The 19,563-nt window shown below is 39.8% G+C and overlaps 1 protein-coding gene across 1 annotated transcript in view; it reads right to left on the bottom strand.

The window, feature by feature from the left end:
- The window catches only part of SPAG17 (sperm associated antigen 17), a 103,110-nt gene that overhangs the window by 45,076 nt on the left and 38,471 nt on the right, over positions 1–19,563 (bottom strand). Inside the window, exons 15-21 of the mRNA XM_072326554.1 lie at positions 11,776–11,864; positions 10,994–11,110; positions 9,031–9,185; positions 4,997–5,109; positions 3,608–3,702; positions 2,551–2,787; positions 156–267 (exon numbers count right to left, since the gene is read on the bottom strand). Of these exons, the coding sequence (XP_072182655.1) occupies positions 156–267; positions 2,551–2,787; positions 3,608–3,702; positions 4,997–5,109; positions 9,031–9,185; positions 10,994–11,110; positions 11,776–11,864 (918 nt within the window). The remainder of the gene's footprint in view (positions 1–155; positions 268–2,550; positions 2,788–3,607; positions 3,703–4,996; positions 5,110–9,030; positions 9,186–10,993; positions 11,111–11,775; positions 11,865–19,563) is intronic.

The following is a 19,563-nucleotide window of genomic DNA, read 5'->3' as shown; positions in this document are numbered from 1 at the left end:
CATAACAAAATCTAACACAGAATTACATGGTACTGTCACAATATCTTTAACAAAATTTATACTACTGAAAAGTGAAAAAGCTTTTACAGATAAAAGAAACTTCACCATGAGTTATTAAATGAGTCAAAGCAAAGTGTAAAGAGTAAAAGAATCACCTCTTACAAACTCTATCTTTTCCACTTGAATCTGTCCTCCATCAGATGGGAAAAAATAGTGATTGATTCCAGATACTTGAATGAGACTCTCCCCTGTGTTGTAACCAAGAAACTGAAAAAACACAAGTTTTAGACTATGGGTAAATGAGAAAGGCAAAAGTTGTAAAGGAGACAAAGGACAGATAATCACACTAACATTGTTCTGATAAATATTTCTTGCTCAGAAATCTAATTGTAACTTTAGAAAAAATACTGTCATGGTTTTGTAGTTTTTGCTATTGGTATTTGTATGGGAAACTACTGATCACAGCCTGGACCTCTGATTAACCATCTGAGGCAAGCAAGGAGCACAGGTGAAGGTAATTCAGCTGTGCTCCCAGAAGGGGGGGAGCTTTGCTCCACCTCTCCTAGATCCCATTTAAGGGCTGACCACCACTAAGGTAGCATCTCTTTCTAGAGGTTGCTCCTGTGAGGAGTTTTTGTGGTGAGCATCCATCTTGACTGTGAGCCTCAAGATTGGTAAGTCTGTTCTTATATACCCTCTGGCTATCCATTCACTTTATAATTATGACTATACAGTATTCCATATCATAACATCATGTGGAGCAGAGAAGAAGAACTACACGTGCCAGAGGACCTCATGGTCAGAGAGAGAAATACATCACAGAAGTGATGCTGGCTCTCTCTCACACTGCCTGGCAGTGGGTTTGGGTGTGCTTCCAAGCTGTGGCGCCTTCAATTTCGAAGTAGGTTTCTTGGTTTTGGAAACCTCTCTCTTATTTTACTTGATCTATTAGGTTTAATTTCAATTAGATTGTATTATATTGTGTTATCTTGCACTCAGATATAATAGTAAAATAAGTTTTCCTCTTTAGATTGTTGCCACTGCTCTGTTTGTTTCCTTGAGATCAGCTCCCATCTTTCTACCTCTTTCCCTTCCCATTTTTATTTATTTATTTTTTTTAGGGCCCACTGCTCCCCTGTCATGGACATAGACTGATCTAGATAACCACATGACAGTTTTTTTTTTGGTGGAGAATAAGGGCATCAATCCCACTACCTCTTACAAAAATATGGCATGTTACTCTAATACTGAGTAATACCTCATTTTCTAACTGAAGTATCTTGTTTCACATGAGTGGAGAATCTGGTTATTCAGTTGTATGTAGCCACCATGGGAACTGAAAAGTAGCAAGTAGTCTGGTGGCTTATTAAATGAAAGAGGAAAAGTTCTGGCCCAATACAAAAAGATTAAATACAAATTACAATGCCATGACATATGTATGTCAAAACCAAACCAGATAAGCATGGTGATTTCCAGCCCTAGATTTTGGAATTCAGACATGGAGTGAACTCAAGCAAGTTCAGACTATTAAGTTAGATATCTATGAATTTGTAGTGTGGACTCCAGTAAGCTGAGACTAAAGTATACTGACACAGGCAGGTCACTTTATCTGCAGTACATAACCATTGTTTACATCTAGAAAATGGAATTTTGTGCCAAAAAGGAACTCTTAACTTCCCTATTTACATTCTCTAAATTTCAGAGTTGTAGGTAAAGAAAATAGGGAATACTTCCATGAATCTGAATCTTCTGTTTTCACAGATTGACATCCAGAAAGCTCTGAGGAGAAGTAGGATATTATCCATAACTGTCATTTCCCAGTACTGCAACAAAATATTGCTTTTGGAATATCTAGTCTAATACTTGTTTTTCAAGTCTATAGTTTCCTGGTGTATAGGGAGAAGAAAACCGTGGAACGACAGTCTTGGACGTAAGGCTTATTCTGCAAATATAATCCAGTGCAAACTGCCTAAAAATCATTTGGATACAATTAATAAAGAGCTCCCCCAGTAAGAAATCTCTCTCTGTTAGCATAACAGGCAGAATAGCCTGTATTATGGCACTCCAAGGACATGAATTTTGAAACAGGAAATGGAAGAAACAGTGGATTCTTTTTACTTGATTTCCAATGTGGATAGCCAAAACTTCAGCCAGGTCTAGCAGTCACCAAATAAATGAATTGGAACAGGTCTTTATGTTCCCTCTTCCTACTCTCTCCCATGAATGACACACTTCTTCAGTCAAAACTCATCCTATGGAAACACTGACATTAGTTTTGTGTTCCTGATTAATTTATCTTCATTTCATACACATTTAAAAATCATCCAAGTTAATTAAATAGTATTGTGTAAGATAGCCTTAAATGCCAGAAACTGCATTTCAAAACTTTTAGAAATCAATCTGATGCTAAAATGATGGAATTAAACAAGACCTAGTTACCATTAATTAGTCCTGAATTTCAGTTTCATAATGAACTATAGCTTTGCTAATCTTTGCTTTATATAACTAGCTGACACTTTCCTAATGTGGTAAAATAATACAACTCTTTACCTTATAAGTTTTCTCAGAATGTGTTTCTGGGATGCTGGGATCCTCCTCAGGTTCAGGGACTTCTGCTGGCTCATCCTTAAGCTTCTCTTTGGACGATTTCTTATTGGAACCTTCGCTTTCTTCACATATTACTTTCTCCCGTCTTTTCATTTTACCACTCAAATTTTCTTTTTTTGCTTCTTTCTCTTCCTTAAGTCGTTCTTCCTCTAGTAATTGATTCTGTTTCTCTTTACTAGCCTAAATTATATATTGGGAGTTCAAGTTACTTTCTAATCCACAATATTTCACATGTGAAAAGGGTATGAGTAAATAAACTCAATAACGTAGGTTCCTTTGGTCTTCTAAGTTAATAATACTTTCATAACTTGTCTACAGTTTTACACTATTACATACTATATTCTGCACAAAATTACTGACATTCAGTTCACAGGATCATTCTTGACCAAAAGAGATACATCAGATGATAATTTTTATCTTACACAGTCATCGTTCATTTTTTTAGTTCACTTTTCCATAATGTTTATTACTGTATCAGAACAAATCACTGCATGAATTCATTCCCAAAATGTGACATAGAATAGTTTTATTCTTTTACAGAAAGAAGTATTGAGACCAGAATTATTAATTTATATCAAGAAGACAGCATAAGGCATCCGACATTTTCCAGGTTAGCATTTTATGTTCTAAGCACACCAAAGCACTAACACCATTGTGGAAGAAACAATAAGCACTCATAATTACAAGTTAGGCTAATGCCTAACTTGAGCTGTGTCAGATCAAGCTGAGTACCCAGGAATTGATTAACACCATTTCACAGCTACATTCCAGTGGCAGTACTTAAAGTGCAGAGCACTGCACACTGTTAAAAGGTGAGTTTGATACACTATGGCTGTGAAGAGTCAAAAGAACCCCAGGAAAGTGCAGTATCAGTTAAGCTAGATCTACACAGCATAATGGATAGTGCAAGTATGCATAAGTTTACATAAGAATGAAAGTATGCCTTTCTGGCAAATCAGTGTTATTAAGTCCTTTTCAGAAACATACATTTTTGCCATACCTTAAGAGAATCTTCTCTAATAAACTGACTTCTTTCATTGATAGACTGAGATTCTAGAGTGGTGTCCATTGTGCTTTCAGGTCTTGATGTGCTGTCTTTGAGACAAGAAGGAGGAATAACTGTAATCATAAATATGTGAAAATTGAATACATGTAAAAAAAGTCATAAATGAAAATAAAAAAGGTGTAAGTAAATAAAATAGACATCACTAAACAGTAAATATACAAGTATGAAAGCAGAATAAAGTCAATGCTGAATATTTTTGAAGATATAATAGGACACTCAGATTAGAAGAAATTTCTCTCACAACTAGTGTTAATTGGCATTCATAACTGGGGGCCCTTATGTTCCTTTGGTCAGTTTGGGTCAGCTGTCCTTGTGGTGTTCCCTCATTGCTTCATGTGCACTCCCAACCTCCTCATTAGCAGGGTAGTGTGAGAAGCAGAAAAACAGTTTGCTCAGCAGTGCTTGCACAACTGAAACACTGTGATATTGTCAATGTTATTTTCCTCCTAAATCCAAAACACAGCACCATATCAGACACTACAAAGAAAATTAGCTCTGATTAAGCCCCAAACAGGAGAGCTACATGGGCACAATATACAATTCTAGAGTCATAACTGTCCATTTGATTCTCAAGCTATAATCAGAAGCATTAAGTTAGTTAAGGAATGGCAATCTGATTTTTGTAAATGGTAATCTTCAGTGCCAGAAGGTTCCAAAGTAGATTCTCAAAGAAAGTGAGTAAAGGCTAAATAACAGATCATTCTTAATTCCATTTAAATACATAAAGGAAAAATTTGGACAAAAGCTCTTTTTTGTCAGTATTGGTATTCAAGATTGTGTTGCCTGCTTAACGTTTACTGCATAAACTGCTTACAATTTTTCAATAGCCAAAATGCTGCTTGTAATTAAAGTTTGCTTTGCAGTTTAGTTAATTCCAGTTTAGTTTCTGCAGCTTCTGACTTCCAGCTTTTGTCCTGCTCCTCCCAAAAAAAAAGTTGCCAACTTCAATAACCGCTCATATCTTTATATGTTCAGTCATGTAACAGAGATTCATAGTTGTATGTAAACTTTCAAATAACTCCATTAACTAAAAACGGGTCTCGAAAAATGTATATTTATGTGAAGGGACTCAGGTTTACAAAATGAAGGAGAACGCAAAGTAAATATACTTAATTTCAAAAGATGCTTATGTATATACAGATGACATGCTTGCCCTGTTAAAAACGTACGGGATTTTACTATAAACAGCTTCGGGTCTCAGCACTTACCACAAAGAATAAGTTTCTTAGGATAAAACAGAACTATACCCACTTGTAGCTTTCATAGATAAGCCAGGCTTTTTGACAGCACAGTTGGAAAATTCAGATGGTCTTTCTGTCATACCTTCTCCCTGCTCAAGAGCATTTATTTCCCTAGACATCTTTTCTTCTTGATACTTCACTTCTTCTTCTTTCACCCAGTCTTCAATTGAATTGGCCACCAGCTCAAGATAGTTCCTGAAAAGCACAGCATTCATCTATTTACTATAATAGAATTTTCACTATGATGATTTAAAAAACAAAAAAACAAAAAAAATCTGGCTTCTCAATTTCTTATGTAAATATTATGTAGTAACCTTTGAGAGAAGGATTGTATTTAACAGAACTTTGCTCTCTTCCCCTCCCCCCCCAGACACTGGTACTCATGCCTGAATGATACTTAAGATATCTTGTGTTTGAGATTTGGGTTCTCCTGACTGCAAAGAGATAGTAGAAACCTGTCTTCCGAAGAAAACATGCCATCAGTGAAAATCCAGACATCCAGAATACACATAGACATTCAGTTTGAGAAAGCTTGAGACCAATTCTATTTATTTTCTTTGTTGCTCTTGATTTATATTGCCTCTTAGAATACACTTTGTTTGCTTGGCAGCTAAGGAGGTGTTTTCTGTCTAGTTTCTAGTGTAATATGACAAGGAAAGGCATTTGGAAATTATGACCCAAATCCAGATTACAGAATCAGTGCACTGTAGCCTGGCATAAATTAAGAATATTGATAAATAACAGTTAAAGTCAGCACTGAATGATAAATCAATGCAAAGTTTGCTGGGCATCTGTACTTGCATTATTTTGTCTTCCAATAGTATCTGAAACTACTAAACAGTTCACTGCGGATGACTACTTTCAAGGAAAGATAAAAGCTAAAAATTGTATATGCAGTTATCCCTCAATCTCTTGGAGTGTTACCATAATTCTTTGAAGTAAGATTCTTCATGTGTAGAAGTAAAAGAAACATGCACAGAAGTCATTTTGGCTTCATACTTTTTTTTCCTGTTCAAGACAATACAATAAAATCTAAAGCCATGGTGGTATCTACACATTTTGGTTGTGAACACATAGATGGCACAAGCAATTTTTGACCTCACAATGGTTTCAAATTTCTTACTGTAGCATTATACTGCATGCTGAAGAGACTTAATATGTAAGCTGTCTACGCAGGCTAGATATATACAAAGCTTATATATAGCTTGAAGATATACTAGTCTGACCTACTTCCTGCAGTGTGTGTAGAGCCTGCTTTGAGATACCTGCATAAACAAACTGTTGGCCATGTATTCAGCAAGGACAAGGCAACTCTGTTTTTATCTGAAGCAAAGAATACAAGTTAGAAAAACAGAGGTGCTGAAAATAAAATGCAAAGCTAGGCTAGGCTGAGAGTTGCCAGTACTGGAATAACTTGAAGATGAATATATGTTATAAATAAAAATGAGATTATTCTTGTGGAAAGTATTTTAGGGCAATGAAACAGTCATTCAAAGTCAAAAATACATATTCTATTAATATGTATTCTGATGTCACTACTGCCAATGTCTGACTCAGAATCATTTCTCAGAAACAATTATTTTTTTCCAGTAACTTGTGCAATGTGCTTACTATGAAACAGTAAACAAATGTCATTAAGATTCACTTTCAGCAAAAGAATAGTTATGATAACATTGAAATCCACTCTGCATTCTGGTGGAGTGGTCTCTTCTAAAGAAAAACAAAGGGTTTATATACATGTATTACTGTATGTACATGTGCCTTTGGATGCAGTTAGTCAGTAGAATCCACTGGATTTCACTGTCAGATTCATGCTGCCTGACCTCTGAACGACACTATTCATGCATTTTTTTGGCTATTTCACATAAACTATAGGACTTTGTAGCTATGGAAGAAGAAGTAGTTGAGATCTCCAGGAGCAAAACTGACTCCAAATCAAGCTGTTGTAACACACAAAATTCAATTCCCTCCTGTATGAGAATTTGCCATAAAAGGAACTACCTGTAGCAACTGGCTGGTAGTAATTTCTCAAGTACGCAGGTAACAGAACTATACTCCAGAAAGCAACTACGAACCAACCCTACAAAGCAGATATCTGGTCATTACGATATCACAAGTAACAAGTAAACATACATGGAGACAAACCAATAGCAAAGAGGCAGTCAAATATCTCCCTTGTGGTGAAAGCGTGACTCTTAAATATAGCTACCAAATAAGAATGACAATAGTTTTATTAAAAGGAAGATTAATCCATTGTTACATCAGAAGCCAGTGTTTTGTAGAAAAGTAAAGTACCACAAGCAAATCAACTATGTCAATAAGTACGGTTTCTGACTGTGCGTGTGGCAACTCAGCAAGACCTGGAACCCAAAACAGGCTACAGCTTGAAGCACTCCAGGTATATGAAGACAGTCTTCTAAAGAAGTGTTAGGTTGCTTGGAAACATACACTAAGCAAACGTCTGTGATACTTAGGAAATCTGAAGTGATCTTCAGCAAAAAGGTTGAATAAAGTCAGAAAATGTGGTAATTATTTTGCAGAGAACAGGCAGGTACGGATGCCACATAACAGAATCAAATGGGAGCCCGCAGCTCTTCACAGATACGAAGTAGCAGTCAGAGAGCACCAGAATATTTCCCCAAAGAAGAGTAAAATCAAACCTTCCAGTTAATTTTCATGCTAGTATCTTTAGGAATGCCTTTCTGTCTTGAAACTGAACCCCAAGAAATATCAGTGAACAAAGCTGGCATGCCCCATCAAGAAGTTGTATTTAATGTTCAAGTCTTGTTTCCAAAGTATCTGGAACAATAATGAGTAAACATATAGCTAGCACAGCCTCGGTTAAATTAAAAGTTCTTCTGCCAGAGAGCGTGCATTATTCCTTCTTTGGATGTAAAAATCACTATCATTTGCTTTCCAGGTTTCAAGAGATCTTCCCATTTTGCAGTTGGTCTTGAATTGACTCTTTCAATTCTGTATTAAGGCGAGCTGCTAAACTGTTCTTGGACCTCAGAGAGAAAGAGCTGTTTCAAGGCTAATTGCTTCCCAAGGAAGTCTGGTTCCACCTATCTGCTCCTACAGGAAACACAACAGTAGGTCCTCAGGATAAGTCGCTTCTAATCACAACAAACTGAGATAGATTCACAAAGTTTTCCCTGACTAAGAGCAAAAGCAGTACAAAGTATGTCTTAAGGAAGGCACACTTCACCTACTTAAAGCCTGTTTAAGTCTGTAGGTATCAACAAAAATTTACACTGAAATAAGTCCAATATTCTGATAAATAGAATAGGTTCTGCAGATAGTGATGCTTGCTGATAGACTTGTGGAAAAAAAAAGTTACTCCACTGATAAATTACTTTTAGCTTTGTTTGATAAATCAAATTTAAATAATCCACTGTGTTGTATTTAAAGCTACATCAGATGTCTCTCCGTAGCATTATAGCATCTTAACATGTCAGTACACAGACACATTCTACATTTGATCAACAAACTAGAATAGCAGTTGGATCCACATCATCATCTGTACTGCTGTTTCAGTACAAAAATGTATTCCAAAATAAATAGGTCCATAAGGCAAAAGCTCCGATGCACCATCAAGCACTTTTAATATTTCTTACTGGTGAAGAGATAATGACAATTAAGAGGAACATGTTATTGTGAGAAAAACAAAACAAAGATTCTAATACTAATAAAGGGCTTCTAGCTTTTCTCAGAAAAAAAATCTGTGTGACAATTTCACATTTATATAACCACAGCTGAAAAACACAGAAATCAAACTTGTAGACCTCCTCCAGATCGACATTATTTTCGTGATGCGTATATCCGTACTTTGACTTTATGTGTGTATCATCATATTCTTACACCATGTGATAAGGACTCATGCACAGTTACTGTATGGTTCTCCTGACTATGAAACTTTTTATCTCATCATAACTCTTTTGATACAATATTGCTCTCTACCTGTGTGCCTTGTTTTCTCATAAGTGTAGCTACATCATAGTGTCTTTTAACTTCAAAGCTATGGCCATCAGGGAAAAACTTCAAAGATTTGCCACAACCATATAGGCTTGAATTGAAAATAACTGTGAATGAGATAGGAGAGAGAAAATTAATTACCTGAATCCAACATTAGAGTGCAACGCAACATCCCAAGTCTCTCGGCACAAACGATTCTGATCCACAGGATTGTGAAGAACCATTAGCAAAGACTTATCTTGCGTATGATAATAGGAATCAATACATCTATATTCCTGGGCTGCACTATGAAGAACCTGAAAAGGAAAGGAAGAAAGGTACATTTACCTTGCATACAGTAGCACGTACACATAGTACACAGCACAGCTTTTTGCAACAGGTACTTCAGAACTTCACTCTTTCTGCAGAATGTACACAAAACACATGGATTGTAGAAACTTGTAGTGTTCCAGAATGTGGAAACTGAAACTCTGCCACTACCAACATGGAGAACAGATACTGTCTCCCACCTCTGAGTCTGACCATAAATGAAAAAATTTCAGGTAAAGGATAAGTTATTGTTCAGATTTTTTTTAATGTTTTAAAATGAGTACTGAAATAAATACATAATGAGTAAAAGGAGCACTCTCTTAAAGCAGATAGAAAAAAAAAGAAACAAGCTGTTTTTCAGCTCATTTTGTATCCAATTTGCTCTACTGCAACCTGAACATCTCTGGCATTTGCTGTTATACATTATTTCACCCTGTTCTGTACTGCCCATCACTTTCAAAGTCTATATTATCTGCAAGTGACAACTTATTTTATAGCTATATCTAGTAGAAAGCTTTATTCCAAACTACTGTTTTTAACAAAGCTGTCAAATTGAAATGGAAGTAATTCCATGTCAACAAGCATTCACTTTAAACCTGAAAAACTTATTATCAGCTGTTTGTATAAATAGTGCTTGCTACAGTTGGAAAGATCATTGTGGTGAAAACACGATACAAGAATGAAATGGCAAAAGAAACAAAAAGGGAAAGAATACTCACCCACCTCTAAAGATCTAGGCTCACAGAGAAAAACCCCACAAGGGAAGGATCTCCAACCAGAGTTCCTTCCCCAGCAGCAGTCAGCCCTTAAATGGAGTCTAGGAGAGGTGCAGGCAGGCTCCACCCCTTCCAGTCACACAGCTGAACTGCCTTCACCTGTGCTCCCAGGGCTGACCCACACTTGTCCCAAGGTGATCAATCATTGGTTCAGGCTGTGACTCAGCAGTTCCCATACAGTGCTTATATGTGAAATAAAGAAATACTGTCACCAAAATGTTGCTGCTTTCTGCTGCAGTTGTTTTCCATCAGCATCTTTTGGCTAGATACACTAATTACTGACAGTTTAGTTTGTATTAGCTGTTTACCTTGCATAAGTAGGAATTCCCCATGTACTAAAATCTATGACCTACACCCTAATGAAGCGATGCTGAAATACTGCTGAAAAAGCTATTTCTCCATCCTTGTATAGAATGTGTGAGGATCATAAAGAACTGCATTGAAGATCAGAACAGCCCTGAATTTATAATCCCCTTCTCCAGAGAGAATGCCTAACACCTTATGCCATCTACACCTGAACTCATCTTTCACATTTTTTATTCCTTCTGCAAGGAATCAGTCTTGGTCTTTAGCTCACAATATTTCTGTAAATGAAGCTTGTAGCCCTAAAAGGGTAAAAAATTATGAGAACAAAATGTTCTGCCTGTGAAAGATATGCTGTGCAGGTATTTATAAAGTATGCTTTCGCATATGGTGGACTAATTACTCTTGTAATGATCAGGGAAGGTCACTTGTAAGTGTAAGATAAATTTTTATTTATTTATTTATTTATTTTTTCAACATACAGTTAAAAGAATCATACCCAAAAGAACAGCTGCAGTGTGGCCAAACAACAAAACAAAAAACAATTATAAGCTTCAGTTTCTCATGCAAGATTTAAAGCAGCTGAGCAATAATGGCTTTTGGTGAAAATGCATCAGTGATAAAACAGAACCATTTATCTAGGGGAGAAATACCCTGTGTTCCCCTACTAATTCTGAGACGTGACTGAATCTATAACATTGTCTATTCACAAATACCTGAAGAAGGACATCAGGATGAAAATGCTCAGCAAAATTCCAGTCTGTCAGACAACGTTGCTGAATCTTTTTTATTTCTTCTAATTTTGGTCCCAGGCCATAGTTTTCCAGACTCACCTCAAAATACAATTAAACAAAATAATGATTATCAACATTTTAGTGTCAATTGTATAAAACTAACTGTAATCTGTTGATTTAATACACAGCATCACATGTCACTTCACAGTTAATTGCATAATGCTGCACACATGTAGAACCGTATGGCATTATTTAATAAGAAAAAAAAAAAAAAACTGCTCCCAAAGGTTTTTGCTTTTGGCTTTTCATGGCAAACATAATTCAACTATTTTTATTACTATGTTATATGTTTTTGAGTGCTGTAAGCAATTATGACCATTTAGTTGGGTATTATAAAGTAATTTTAAAATTGCTGTATTTATCCAGGGCTGTATGGCAGGCAGGTGTTTCTGAAGAAGCCAAAATGCTCAGTCTATTAGTTTGAAACAGTTTGGCAATTTTTCTTGAACACTCATTCAAGTATTTGACTCCTGGTATTCAGTAAAACCTGCATTTCCATGAGTAACTTCACCAAAACCCATTACATTAGAATTCAAAGAAAGTGATAGATAGTGCTGAACGGTCATGTCCATATTCCCCAAATGTGACAAAATTAACATCTGCATGCAGCACTGCAAAGGAATGTGCATTATCATTTCCCAGTACTGAACAGCACTTTCTGATGTCCAATGCCATAAAGCACAGTTTACTCCATTTACACTTGCCAGATCAGAGGTAGAAAGATCCAATTCTTTGTTCAAAACAGAATCAGACAGACCATCTCTTTCATCCTTGTCATTTGTTTCTGCATGTCCTAGAAATTGAAAACTGAATTTTAAAATCTGTTCCAGAGATTTCAACCCTAAACGCAAAAGTCAGTGCTGCAATTTCCTTAGCATATTTGACAAGATTACCATCAAATTCAAGTTTCCTTTTATGACACTAGTGTGCTAAACGTGTGATCACCTCTGACCCATGTTGAAATCCATAGACAGTAAGTACTAGACCATTAACCAGAAGAGAGAGAGAGAAAAAAAAAGGAAATAAAAAGGAAAGTCCCACTCAAACTATCCTCTTTATATGACCTGTGATGTGTGATGGCCTTGCCTGATCAAAAAGATAAAAGATATTCTAAGTGGCCAAAAGATTCACATGTGAAGAACCACCTATCAGCTTATTACCTGAGAAACAAGTATTCCTTTGTAGAGATAGCATGAAGAAAAAATAAATTATTTTGATATTAGAATTCTTGGAAAACATGTACCTTAAACTTAATTAGTTGAATGTGTAGAGATTTATAAACTAATGGCAGAACATTACACTTACCAAGGATCTAAGCAGTAATTCCAATGCACAGATTACACTGATAAACTATCATCATCATTACAGTGGGCACCCAACATCAATAGGATCAGATGGAGATTTTCACTTCTATATTCTCATATTTTCTTTCACTTTTAAAAATATTTTTCTTTCAATAGAATTCTTAATGCCCTGATATAGTGCAGAGGTCACTAATAATTGATTAAAATTCATATATACAAGAAAAATACTACTCCAAAGAAATACTCCCGAAATTATTTTTTCATAAATGGTTCATAAACAGCTCAGCTTCCAGACATATATTCTTAGACTCTGCTTCTCTGGAAAATTTTATCTGTTTACTGGCTGCCTTTAGGAGGTAAAGAGAACTGAAAGCACCAGCTTTATCTTCTGGATATTTCTTCTGTGCTGCAAAGTGTTGAAATGTTGACAGTTCGTATACACAATATTTAGAATTGTGACTAACATAAAAGTAAAATAAACTAACATAAAAAAACTGTTCTCAAGCTTCTGAAAAAAAGCAGATAAGCAAGGTTCATTTTGTCTGCTCAAACTTTCTTACAAATGGATCCTATCTAAAATGGTTGCTTAGAAATCTACATTAGCAGAGAATGGACAATATGATGAATATAAAGATATAGCATATTAAACGGATCTGATTTTTACTTTTCTCAGATCTCAAGAAATAAAAATTGCTTGTTTCGAATGTGGCTTCTTGAACCAGTTCACAACACGATGTAGTCTATGTAGCAGAGTAACTAAAGCCTTTGACACCACCTTCCAGAGCATTCTCCTGGAGATGCTGTCAGCTCATGGCTTAGACAGGTGTACTCCTCACTGGATCAACAACGGGACGGATGGCCAGGCCCAGACAGTGGGGATGAACTGAATTACATCCAGCAGGTCACAAGGGGTGTTCCTCAGGGGTCAGTACTGGGATCAGCCCTGTTTAATACATTTATTGATGATCTGGATGAGTGGATTGAGTGAGCCCTCACAGTAAGTCTGCAGATGACACCAAGTTGGGAGAAGATGCTGATCTTAAGAGTAGGAAGGCCCTACAGAGGCATTTGAATAGGCTGGATTGATAGGTTGAAGCCAATTGTATGAGTTTTAACAAGATCAAGTGTCGAGTCCTGCACTTTGGTCACAACCCCATACAATGCTACAAGCTTGGGGCAGGGCAGCTGGAGAGCCGTGAGAGGAAAAGGATCTGTTAATTGACAGCTGGCTGAACATGAGTCAGCAGCGTGCCCAGGTGGTCAAGAAAGCTAATTGCATGCTGGTTTGGATCAGGATCAGGAATCTGGTTTGTAGCCAGCAGGACTAGGAAAATGACTGTCCCCCTGTACTTGGTACTGGTGAGGCTGCACCTTTATACTGTGTTCAGTTATGGGCCCCTCACTACAGGACACTGGAACACATAAAAACAACAAAGAACAAAGCTGGTGAAGGGTCTATGTATTGGTTTTAAATGTACAGATGGAAACAAAATGTACAGAAGGTATATAAGTGAATGAGTAAAGGGAAAACTCACCAACGGTGGTGCCTTGACTGAAGCAGCTGAGGCAGTCCTCCCTGGTGAGCGATCTCCAAGAGATACTGCTCCAGTGGGAGTCAGCCCTTAAATGAGGTCTCAGAGGGGATGGAGTCAAGCTCCACCCCTTCCGGGAGCACAGCTACATCACTCTCACCTGTGCTCCCACAGCTGACCCCATACTTGCCTCAGCTGATTAATCAGAGGTTCAGGCTGTGATTACCAATCTCCCATACACTCCACCCCTTCACAGCGTGAACCAATGATTAGGTGAGTTTTCCCTTATCACAGAGACCCAACGCGACGCTGATACAATTTCCCGTCGCACCGAATGCTGATGTTATTCAAATGATGATTGGATGGGTATTCACGATCTTCCGTGGGCCAGTGCTTGATAGATGTTACTGGAGACAAGCCATCTCGAGGTGCAGGTCCATTTGCGTTTCATCAGTCCACACAAATTGTTCTCTGATGGTCCTAGAGGCTTAGAATCTTAGGGAGAGTAATACAGATGTTTCAAGGGTACCAGGAGAGGAAGGTCTGCCCTCCAGGGCAAGATACAGGCCGTATTCTTGTCTTGGGTCAATACTTCTGCTCGCACCGGATTATGTCCCGGCCTCCGATACCATACCCTCTGGCCAGATATCTGTGGCTGTATAACTATATCTGGCACCAGAGGAGGAGTCCTGATCTGCCATAGGGACATGATGGGTGTCCCTTTAGCAATAAAGACCGGAGTATTGACCACGATGTCAGTAGGCCATGTACCTATCACCGAGGGGGTAACTGAACCTCCCACCTCCAATAGTCTCCCCCAAGGTGCAAGTAGGCCACACCACTTGGGTCCTACTTGCACCTTCCAGGGCCAATTTATCTTATGGATTCCTGGTTTTAGATTCTCAGGGGCAGGGAGCAGAAGATTATTGTCATTACCAACCTGCGGTTTTACCTCATTATCAGCACCTGTAATTTGAATCCTAAGAGGGGAGGCCCATATAGTGTGTAACATTTTCAGAGCACTGGGTCTGCCATCCCGAGGTCTTTCGTTCAAGTCCCGCAGGGTTTCGTATAATCTTTTTGTCCACCCCTGCAGGGACTGGGAGTCTGTCTTCAGGGCAGCCTTAAGAATACCATTGTAGCGTTCAATAAGGCCTGCCCCTGTTGGATTATATGGCAGATGGAATCGCCATTCAATGTTGTTCTCTTCTGCCCAGCGCTGTATCATCGCTCCAGTAAAGTGAGTCCCTTGGTCGCTCTCGATGACTTGAGGTGTCCCATATGCAGACATCAGTTTAGTGAGTGCCTTAATTGTATATGCTTGATTTGCCTTTGGTACGGGATAGGCTTGCAGCAGTCCACTTACAGTATCAACGCAGGTCAGGGCATATCTCGCCCCCTCAGACCGAGGGAGGGGCCCAATGTAATCAACCTGCCATCTCTGAAGAGGACTATATCCTCTAGCAATGTGGGATGTTGTTTCAGGCAACGGTCTTGGTCTCATCTTCGAGCAAGCGTCACAGTCCTGACATGCTTGGACGATATCAGATAGCTGTACAGGCAGCCCCCATGCTTTAGCAGCTGCCCACATTATCTTTTGTCCAGCATGCCGTAGCTTCTGATGTAACCATCGGGCAATATTTTCGGATTGTGAATTCCCAATCCATCGAACTCGGGCCAGTGTGTCCGCTTCATCGTTTCCTGGTGACTGCAGGGGTTGATGACCAGAGACATGGTAGACACATACCGTCCTGTGTTTGACTGTATTCCAAATGTCTACCCACATGTCTTTCCCCCAGATCGGTCGGGCGTGGATAGTCCATTCCTGGGTAGCCCACTGCGTAATCCACAGAGTAAGCCCCCGGTACACGGCCCAACTATCCGTACAGATGTTCAGGATGCCATCACCAGGTTCTTTAGTTATAACCATCCACACGGCTCGTAATTCTGCCCATTGGCTGCTCTGACCATCCCCCTCATCAAACCAGATTGTCTCAGTAGAGGGATGGTATGCTATAGCTCGCCACTTGCTCGGGTTGCCTCTGCTGGACCCATCCGTATACCAGGCATCTTCAGGAATAGGATATCTTCCTTCCTGAACAGGGCTCTTCTCTGGTGGAGCGACCATTGGTTCTTTCGGCGTATCACTGCGATATGTCACTGGGCCTAGGATCTTCTGTAATTCCTCCTTGAGTGGAGACGAAGACAGGCTGCTTCTTTGACTTAGATAGGCGACCCATCGTGCTACCGTCTGTGCTTGGGCCACCCCTGTCTTAGGAAGGTGAGTTAGATCTCTTACCCACCCCTGGATCGGTAATGTAGTTTTAACTATAACCTCTGCTGTTTGCGTTATTGGCTCTACCGCTTGTAACGCTGAATAGGCAGCCAATAACTGTTTTTCAATCATGCTGTATCTTTCTTCTGCTCCGTGCCAAACCTGAGACCAGAATCCAATGGGGGTTCGAACAGAACTCTGGCGTTGCCACAGGCCCCAGCCAAAACCATCCTGGGTAACATGAACGTCTAGTTCAGCTGGGAGGGTCGGATCAAATATACCCAATGCCTGGGCTTGTTTAACTGCCAGCTTTGCCTGTTGGAAAGCATCTTGTTCTACCTTCCCCCAGTTCCACGATTGACCCTTCTTGGTAAGCTTATACAATGGCCTCAACAACTGAGCTAAGTGAGGTATAAAGGAGCGCCAATACCCCAATATACCTAAGAACTCTTGTAGCTGTTTTGATGTTGTAGGGACTGGGAACGCTTGGACTTTATCCACTACTGCACTGGGTAGTACTTTGGTTTTTCCGGACCAAATTACTCCCAGGAATTTTACAGATAGCCCCGGACCTTGCACCTTCTGTGGGTTTATAGCCCACCCTCTCTTTTGCAGATAAGCTATCAATAAATCTGCTGCTTGTCTCACCGCCTCTAATGAATCGGATGTTAACAGGAGGTCATCAATATAATGATATAAATTTACATTATGTGGCTTCTGCCACTTAGCCAGATCACGCGCCACCAAATTATGACAAAAAGTAGGTGAATGCACGTACCCTTGCGGCAGAACCTGAAAAGTCCACTGCCTGCCTTCCCATGTGAATGCAAACTGGTCTTGTGATTCTTCACTAATCGGAATACTGAAGAATGCATTCGCTAAGTCTAGGACACAGTGATACGTTTTAATTTCTCTACTTAGTGTGTCCATTAGGGAGGCAATATTGGGTACGGCTGCATGAACGGGCGGCGTGACCTTGTTTAATTCCCTGTAATCCACTGTCATCCTCCATGTTCCATCCGATTTTCGCACTGGCCATATTGGGGAGTTGTACGGGCTATGTGCAGGCCTTATAATACCCACTCTTTCTAATTCCTGTACTGTTTTTGTTATTTCATCCTGCCCACCTGGGAGTCTGTACTGTTTTACATTAGTAATCCGACGTGGCTTGGGCAGACAAATAGGCTCATGTTTTGCATGGCCTCTCAATATTGTCTGAATTGCCCGGATACTAATGCATCTCTGCCGCAACCGGAACTCTCCCACTGTTGTGTGGAGAGCCAGACCCCACAAGATATCAATTCCCAATATGTACTCCGGAATTGGAGCAATAGATACCTTGTACTCCCGTGGTGGGAGGCGCCCGACCCCCAATTTTACCCAAGTTTGGGTGACTGGAACGGTCTGTCCCCCAAAGCCTCCAATCATTACTTTGTTCCCTCTGAATTTTGTCGGGTCTCCATATATTATAGATGTTTCCGCCCCAGTATCAACGAGGGCCATAACCTTCTGCACATTTTCTCGGGACCAATATATTGTCAATTCCACATAGGGCCTCCGGTCCCGTCTAGAGGCCCTAGGGTGACTGACGTCCCTCATCACGCCATAAACTGGGCCAGATTCAAGTCTTTTACCTCTGATGCCTCTGGTACTGTGACCCGAGGCACCTGAGGTGGCCTCTTTTTCCTATTTGGCACGATAAAGTCTTCTAGATTCCAAACTGTTGTTGGTCGTCGTTCTATAAGCCTTATCCCCGGTCTTTTGGGGCGGTTTTGAAATTTTTGTTCATCCTTCAGCTGTTTCCACAACTGAAGCAGAACGTGATTGGGCTGCCCATCAATTTTGGCAAATTGAACACCTGCTCGGAGTAGATCATTAAACATTTGTTTTCGGGACACCCTAATGGGTCCCGCCCGAGGGGTTCGTGGAGCCGATCTCCTGGCTCGGGCTATTGGAAAAACTTCAGAATCTTCAATTACTCTAATATTGCGCTTGGTTCTTAGGCGCTCCGTTTCCCCCAGGTCCGCTACCAATTGGGCAGCATGCTGGACTGCTGCCTCTGCGGCCACTAGAGGATTCAATATAGAAACCAATGTTCCATACATATGTGAGGGAGCCTGTTGTAAGATTAGGTCCCTCATTCCCGCGGAAAACTTCACCATGTCCGGACTAACAGATACATCTTCATAGACAGCCTCTCGCATGCCTAGTTCCCGGATATAATTTTGTAGGTCTTCCATAGAAGACCACATTCCTGTATGTATTGGCATGTCTGTTTTATTTGACCATACCATACGGCAGGCAGCCATTATCCAATCTACGATCGAATGATTCTCTTCAGGGAACTGGGACCCTGAGTACAATCTCTGCCTCAGGGCAGGATGGACTGTTATTGTTGCTAGCTTAGATACCTCGGAGCCGTTAACTATTACACTTTCTGCTCCCGAGTCCCATAATCGTAGCAGCCAGGCTGGGACACTTTCCCTCGGTCTTTGCCTGAAGCGCTGTACTAGATCCATAAGTTCGGTGGGTGTGTATGGACGTGCTGTTACGTGTAAATAGGAGTCAGCAGGGGTCCATTGATCAGGAGGCACCCCTGCTGGTCGCTCCTGGACTTTTTTTGTTTTTTGAGTTATCATAGGACGGACTTCTAATAAGTCCGTCTTAAGTGGCTCTTCTAGGTCAGATTTAGTGACCTTAGTTTGATCCGATGTTTCAGGATCCTTACTATCATCCATTGTAATATATCTAATTTGGGGGGTGTTTGAAAAAAATGATGAATTTTTCCCCGTTAATAGATTAATTTCGCCCTCCAATTTTTCAATGCGGGCTTTTAATAATTGATTTTCATGTTCAATCTTATCTGATTTAACCTCTGCCTGATTTAAAGCATTCAATAAAGGCCAAGCAGCCATGGATGCAGCCATTTGCCTTTCTTTGGTTGTCAAAATATCTTTTTGCAACCCCTGAAAGTATTCAGTTAGATGGTAAGGGGACATATTGCCCGTTACCCGTAAGGGCCCCCATTGTTCGATAATCGTCGCTAATTGAAAATATGGGGACGCCTCAAACCCTGGTATTTGTCCAGGGAGGATTTTCCCTAAGGGGGTGATCTTCTCCCCCTTGAACCAGCTAAATACATTCCATAGGAAAGACATTTTTTTTTTTTTCCGATATTTGCAGGCTCCTGCCTGGCTCGCCAAATGTATTGGTTTTAAATGTACAGATGGAAACAAAATGTACAGAAGGTATATAAGTGAATGAGTAAAGGGAAAACTCACCAACGGTGGTGCCTTGACTGAAGCAGCTGAGGCAGTCCTCCCTGGTGAGCGATCTCCAAGAGATACTGCTCCAGTGGGAGTCAGCCCTTAAATGAGGTCT

The sequence above is a fragment of the Excalfactoria chinensis genome, chromosome 1, assembly GCF_039878825.1.
Source record: "Excalfactoria chinensis isolate bCotChi1 chromosome 1, bCotChi1.hap2, whole genome shotgun sequence".
NCBI classification, from domain to species: domain Eukaryota; kingdom Metazoa; phylum Chordata; class Aves; order Galliformes; family Phasianidae; genus Excalfactoria; species Excalfactoria chinensis.
The sequence above is the reverse complement of the archived record's forward strand: the minus strand, read 5'-3'. Positions and strand labels throughout refer to the sequence as shown.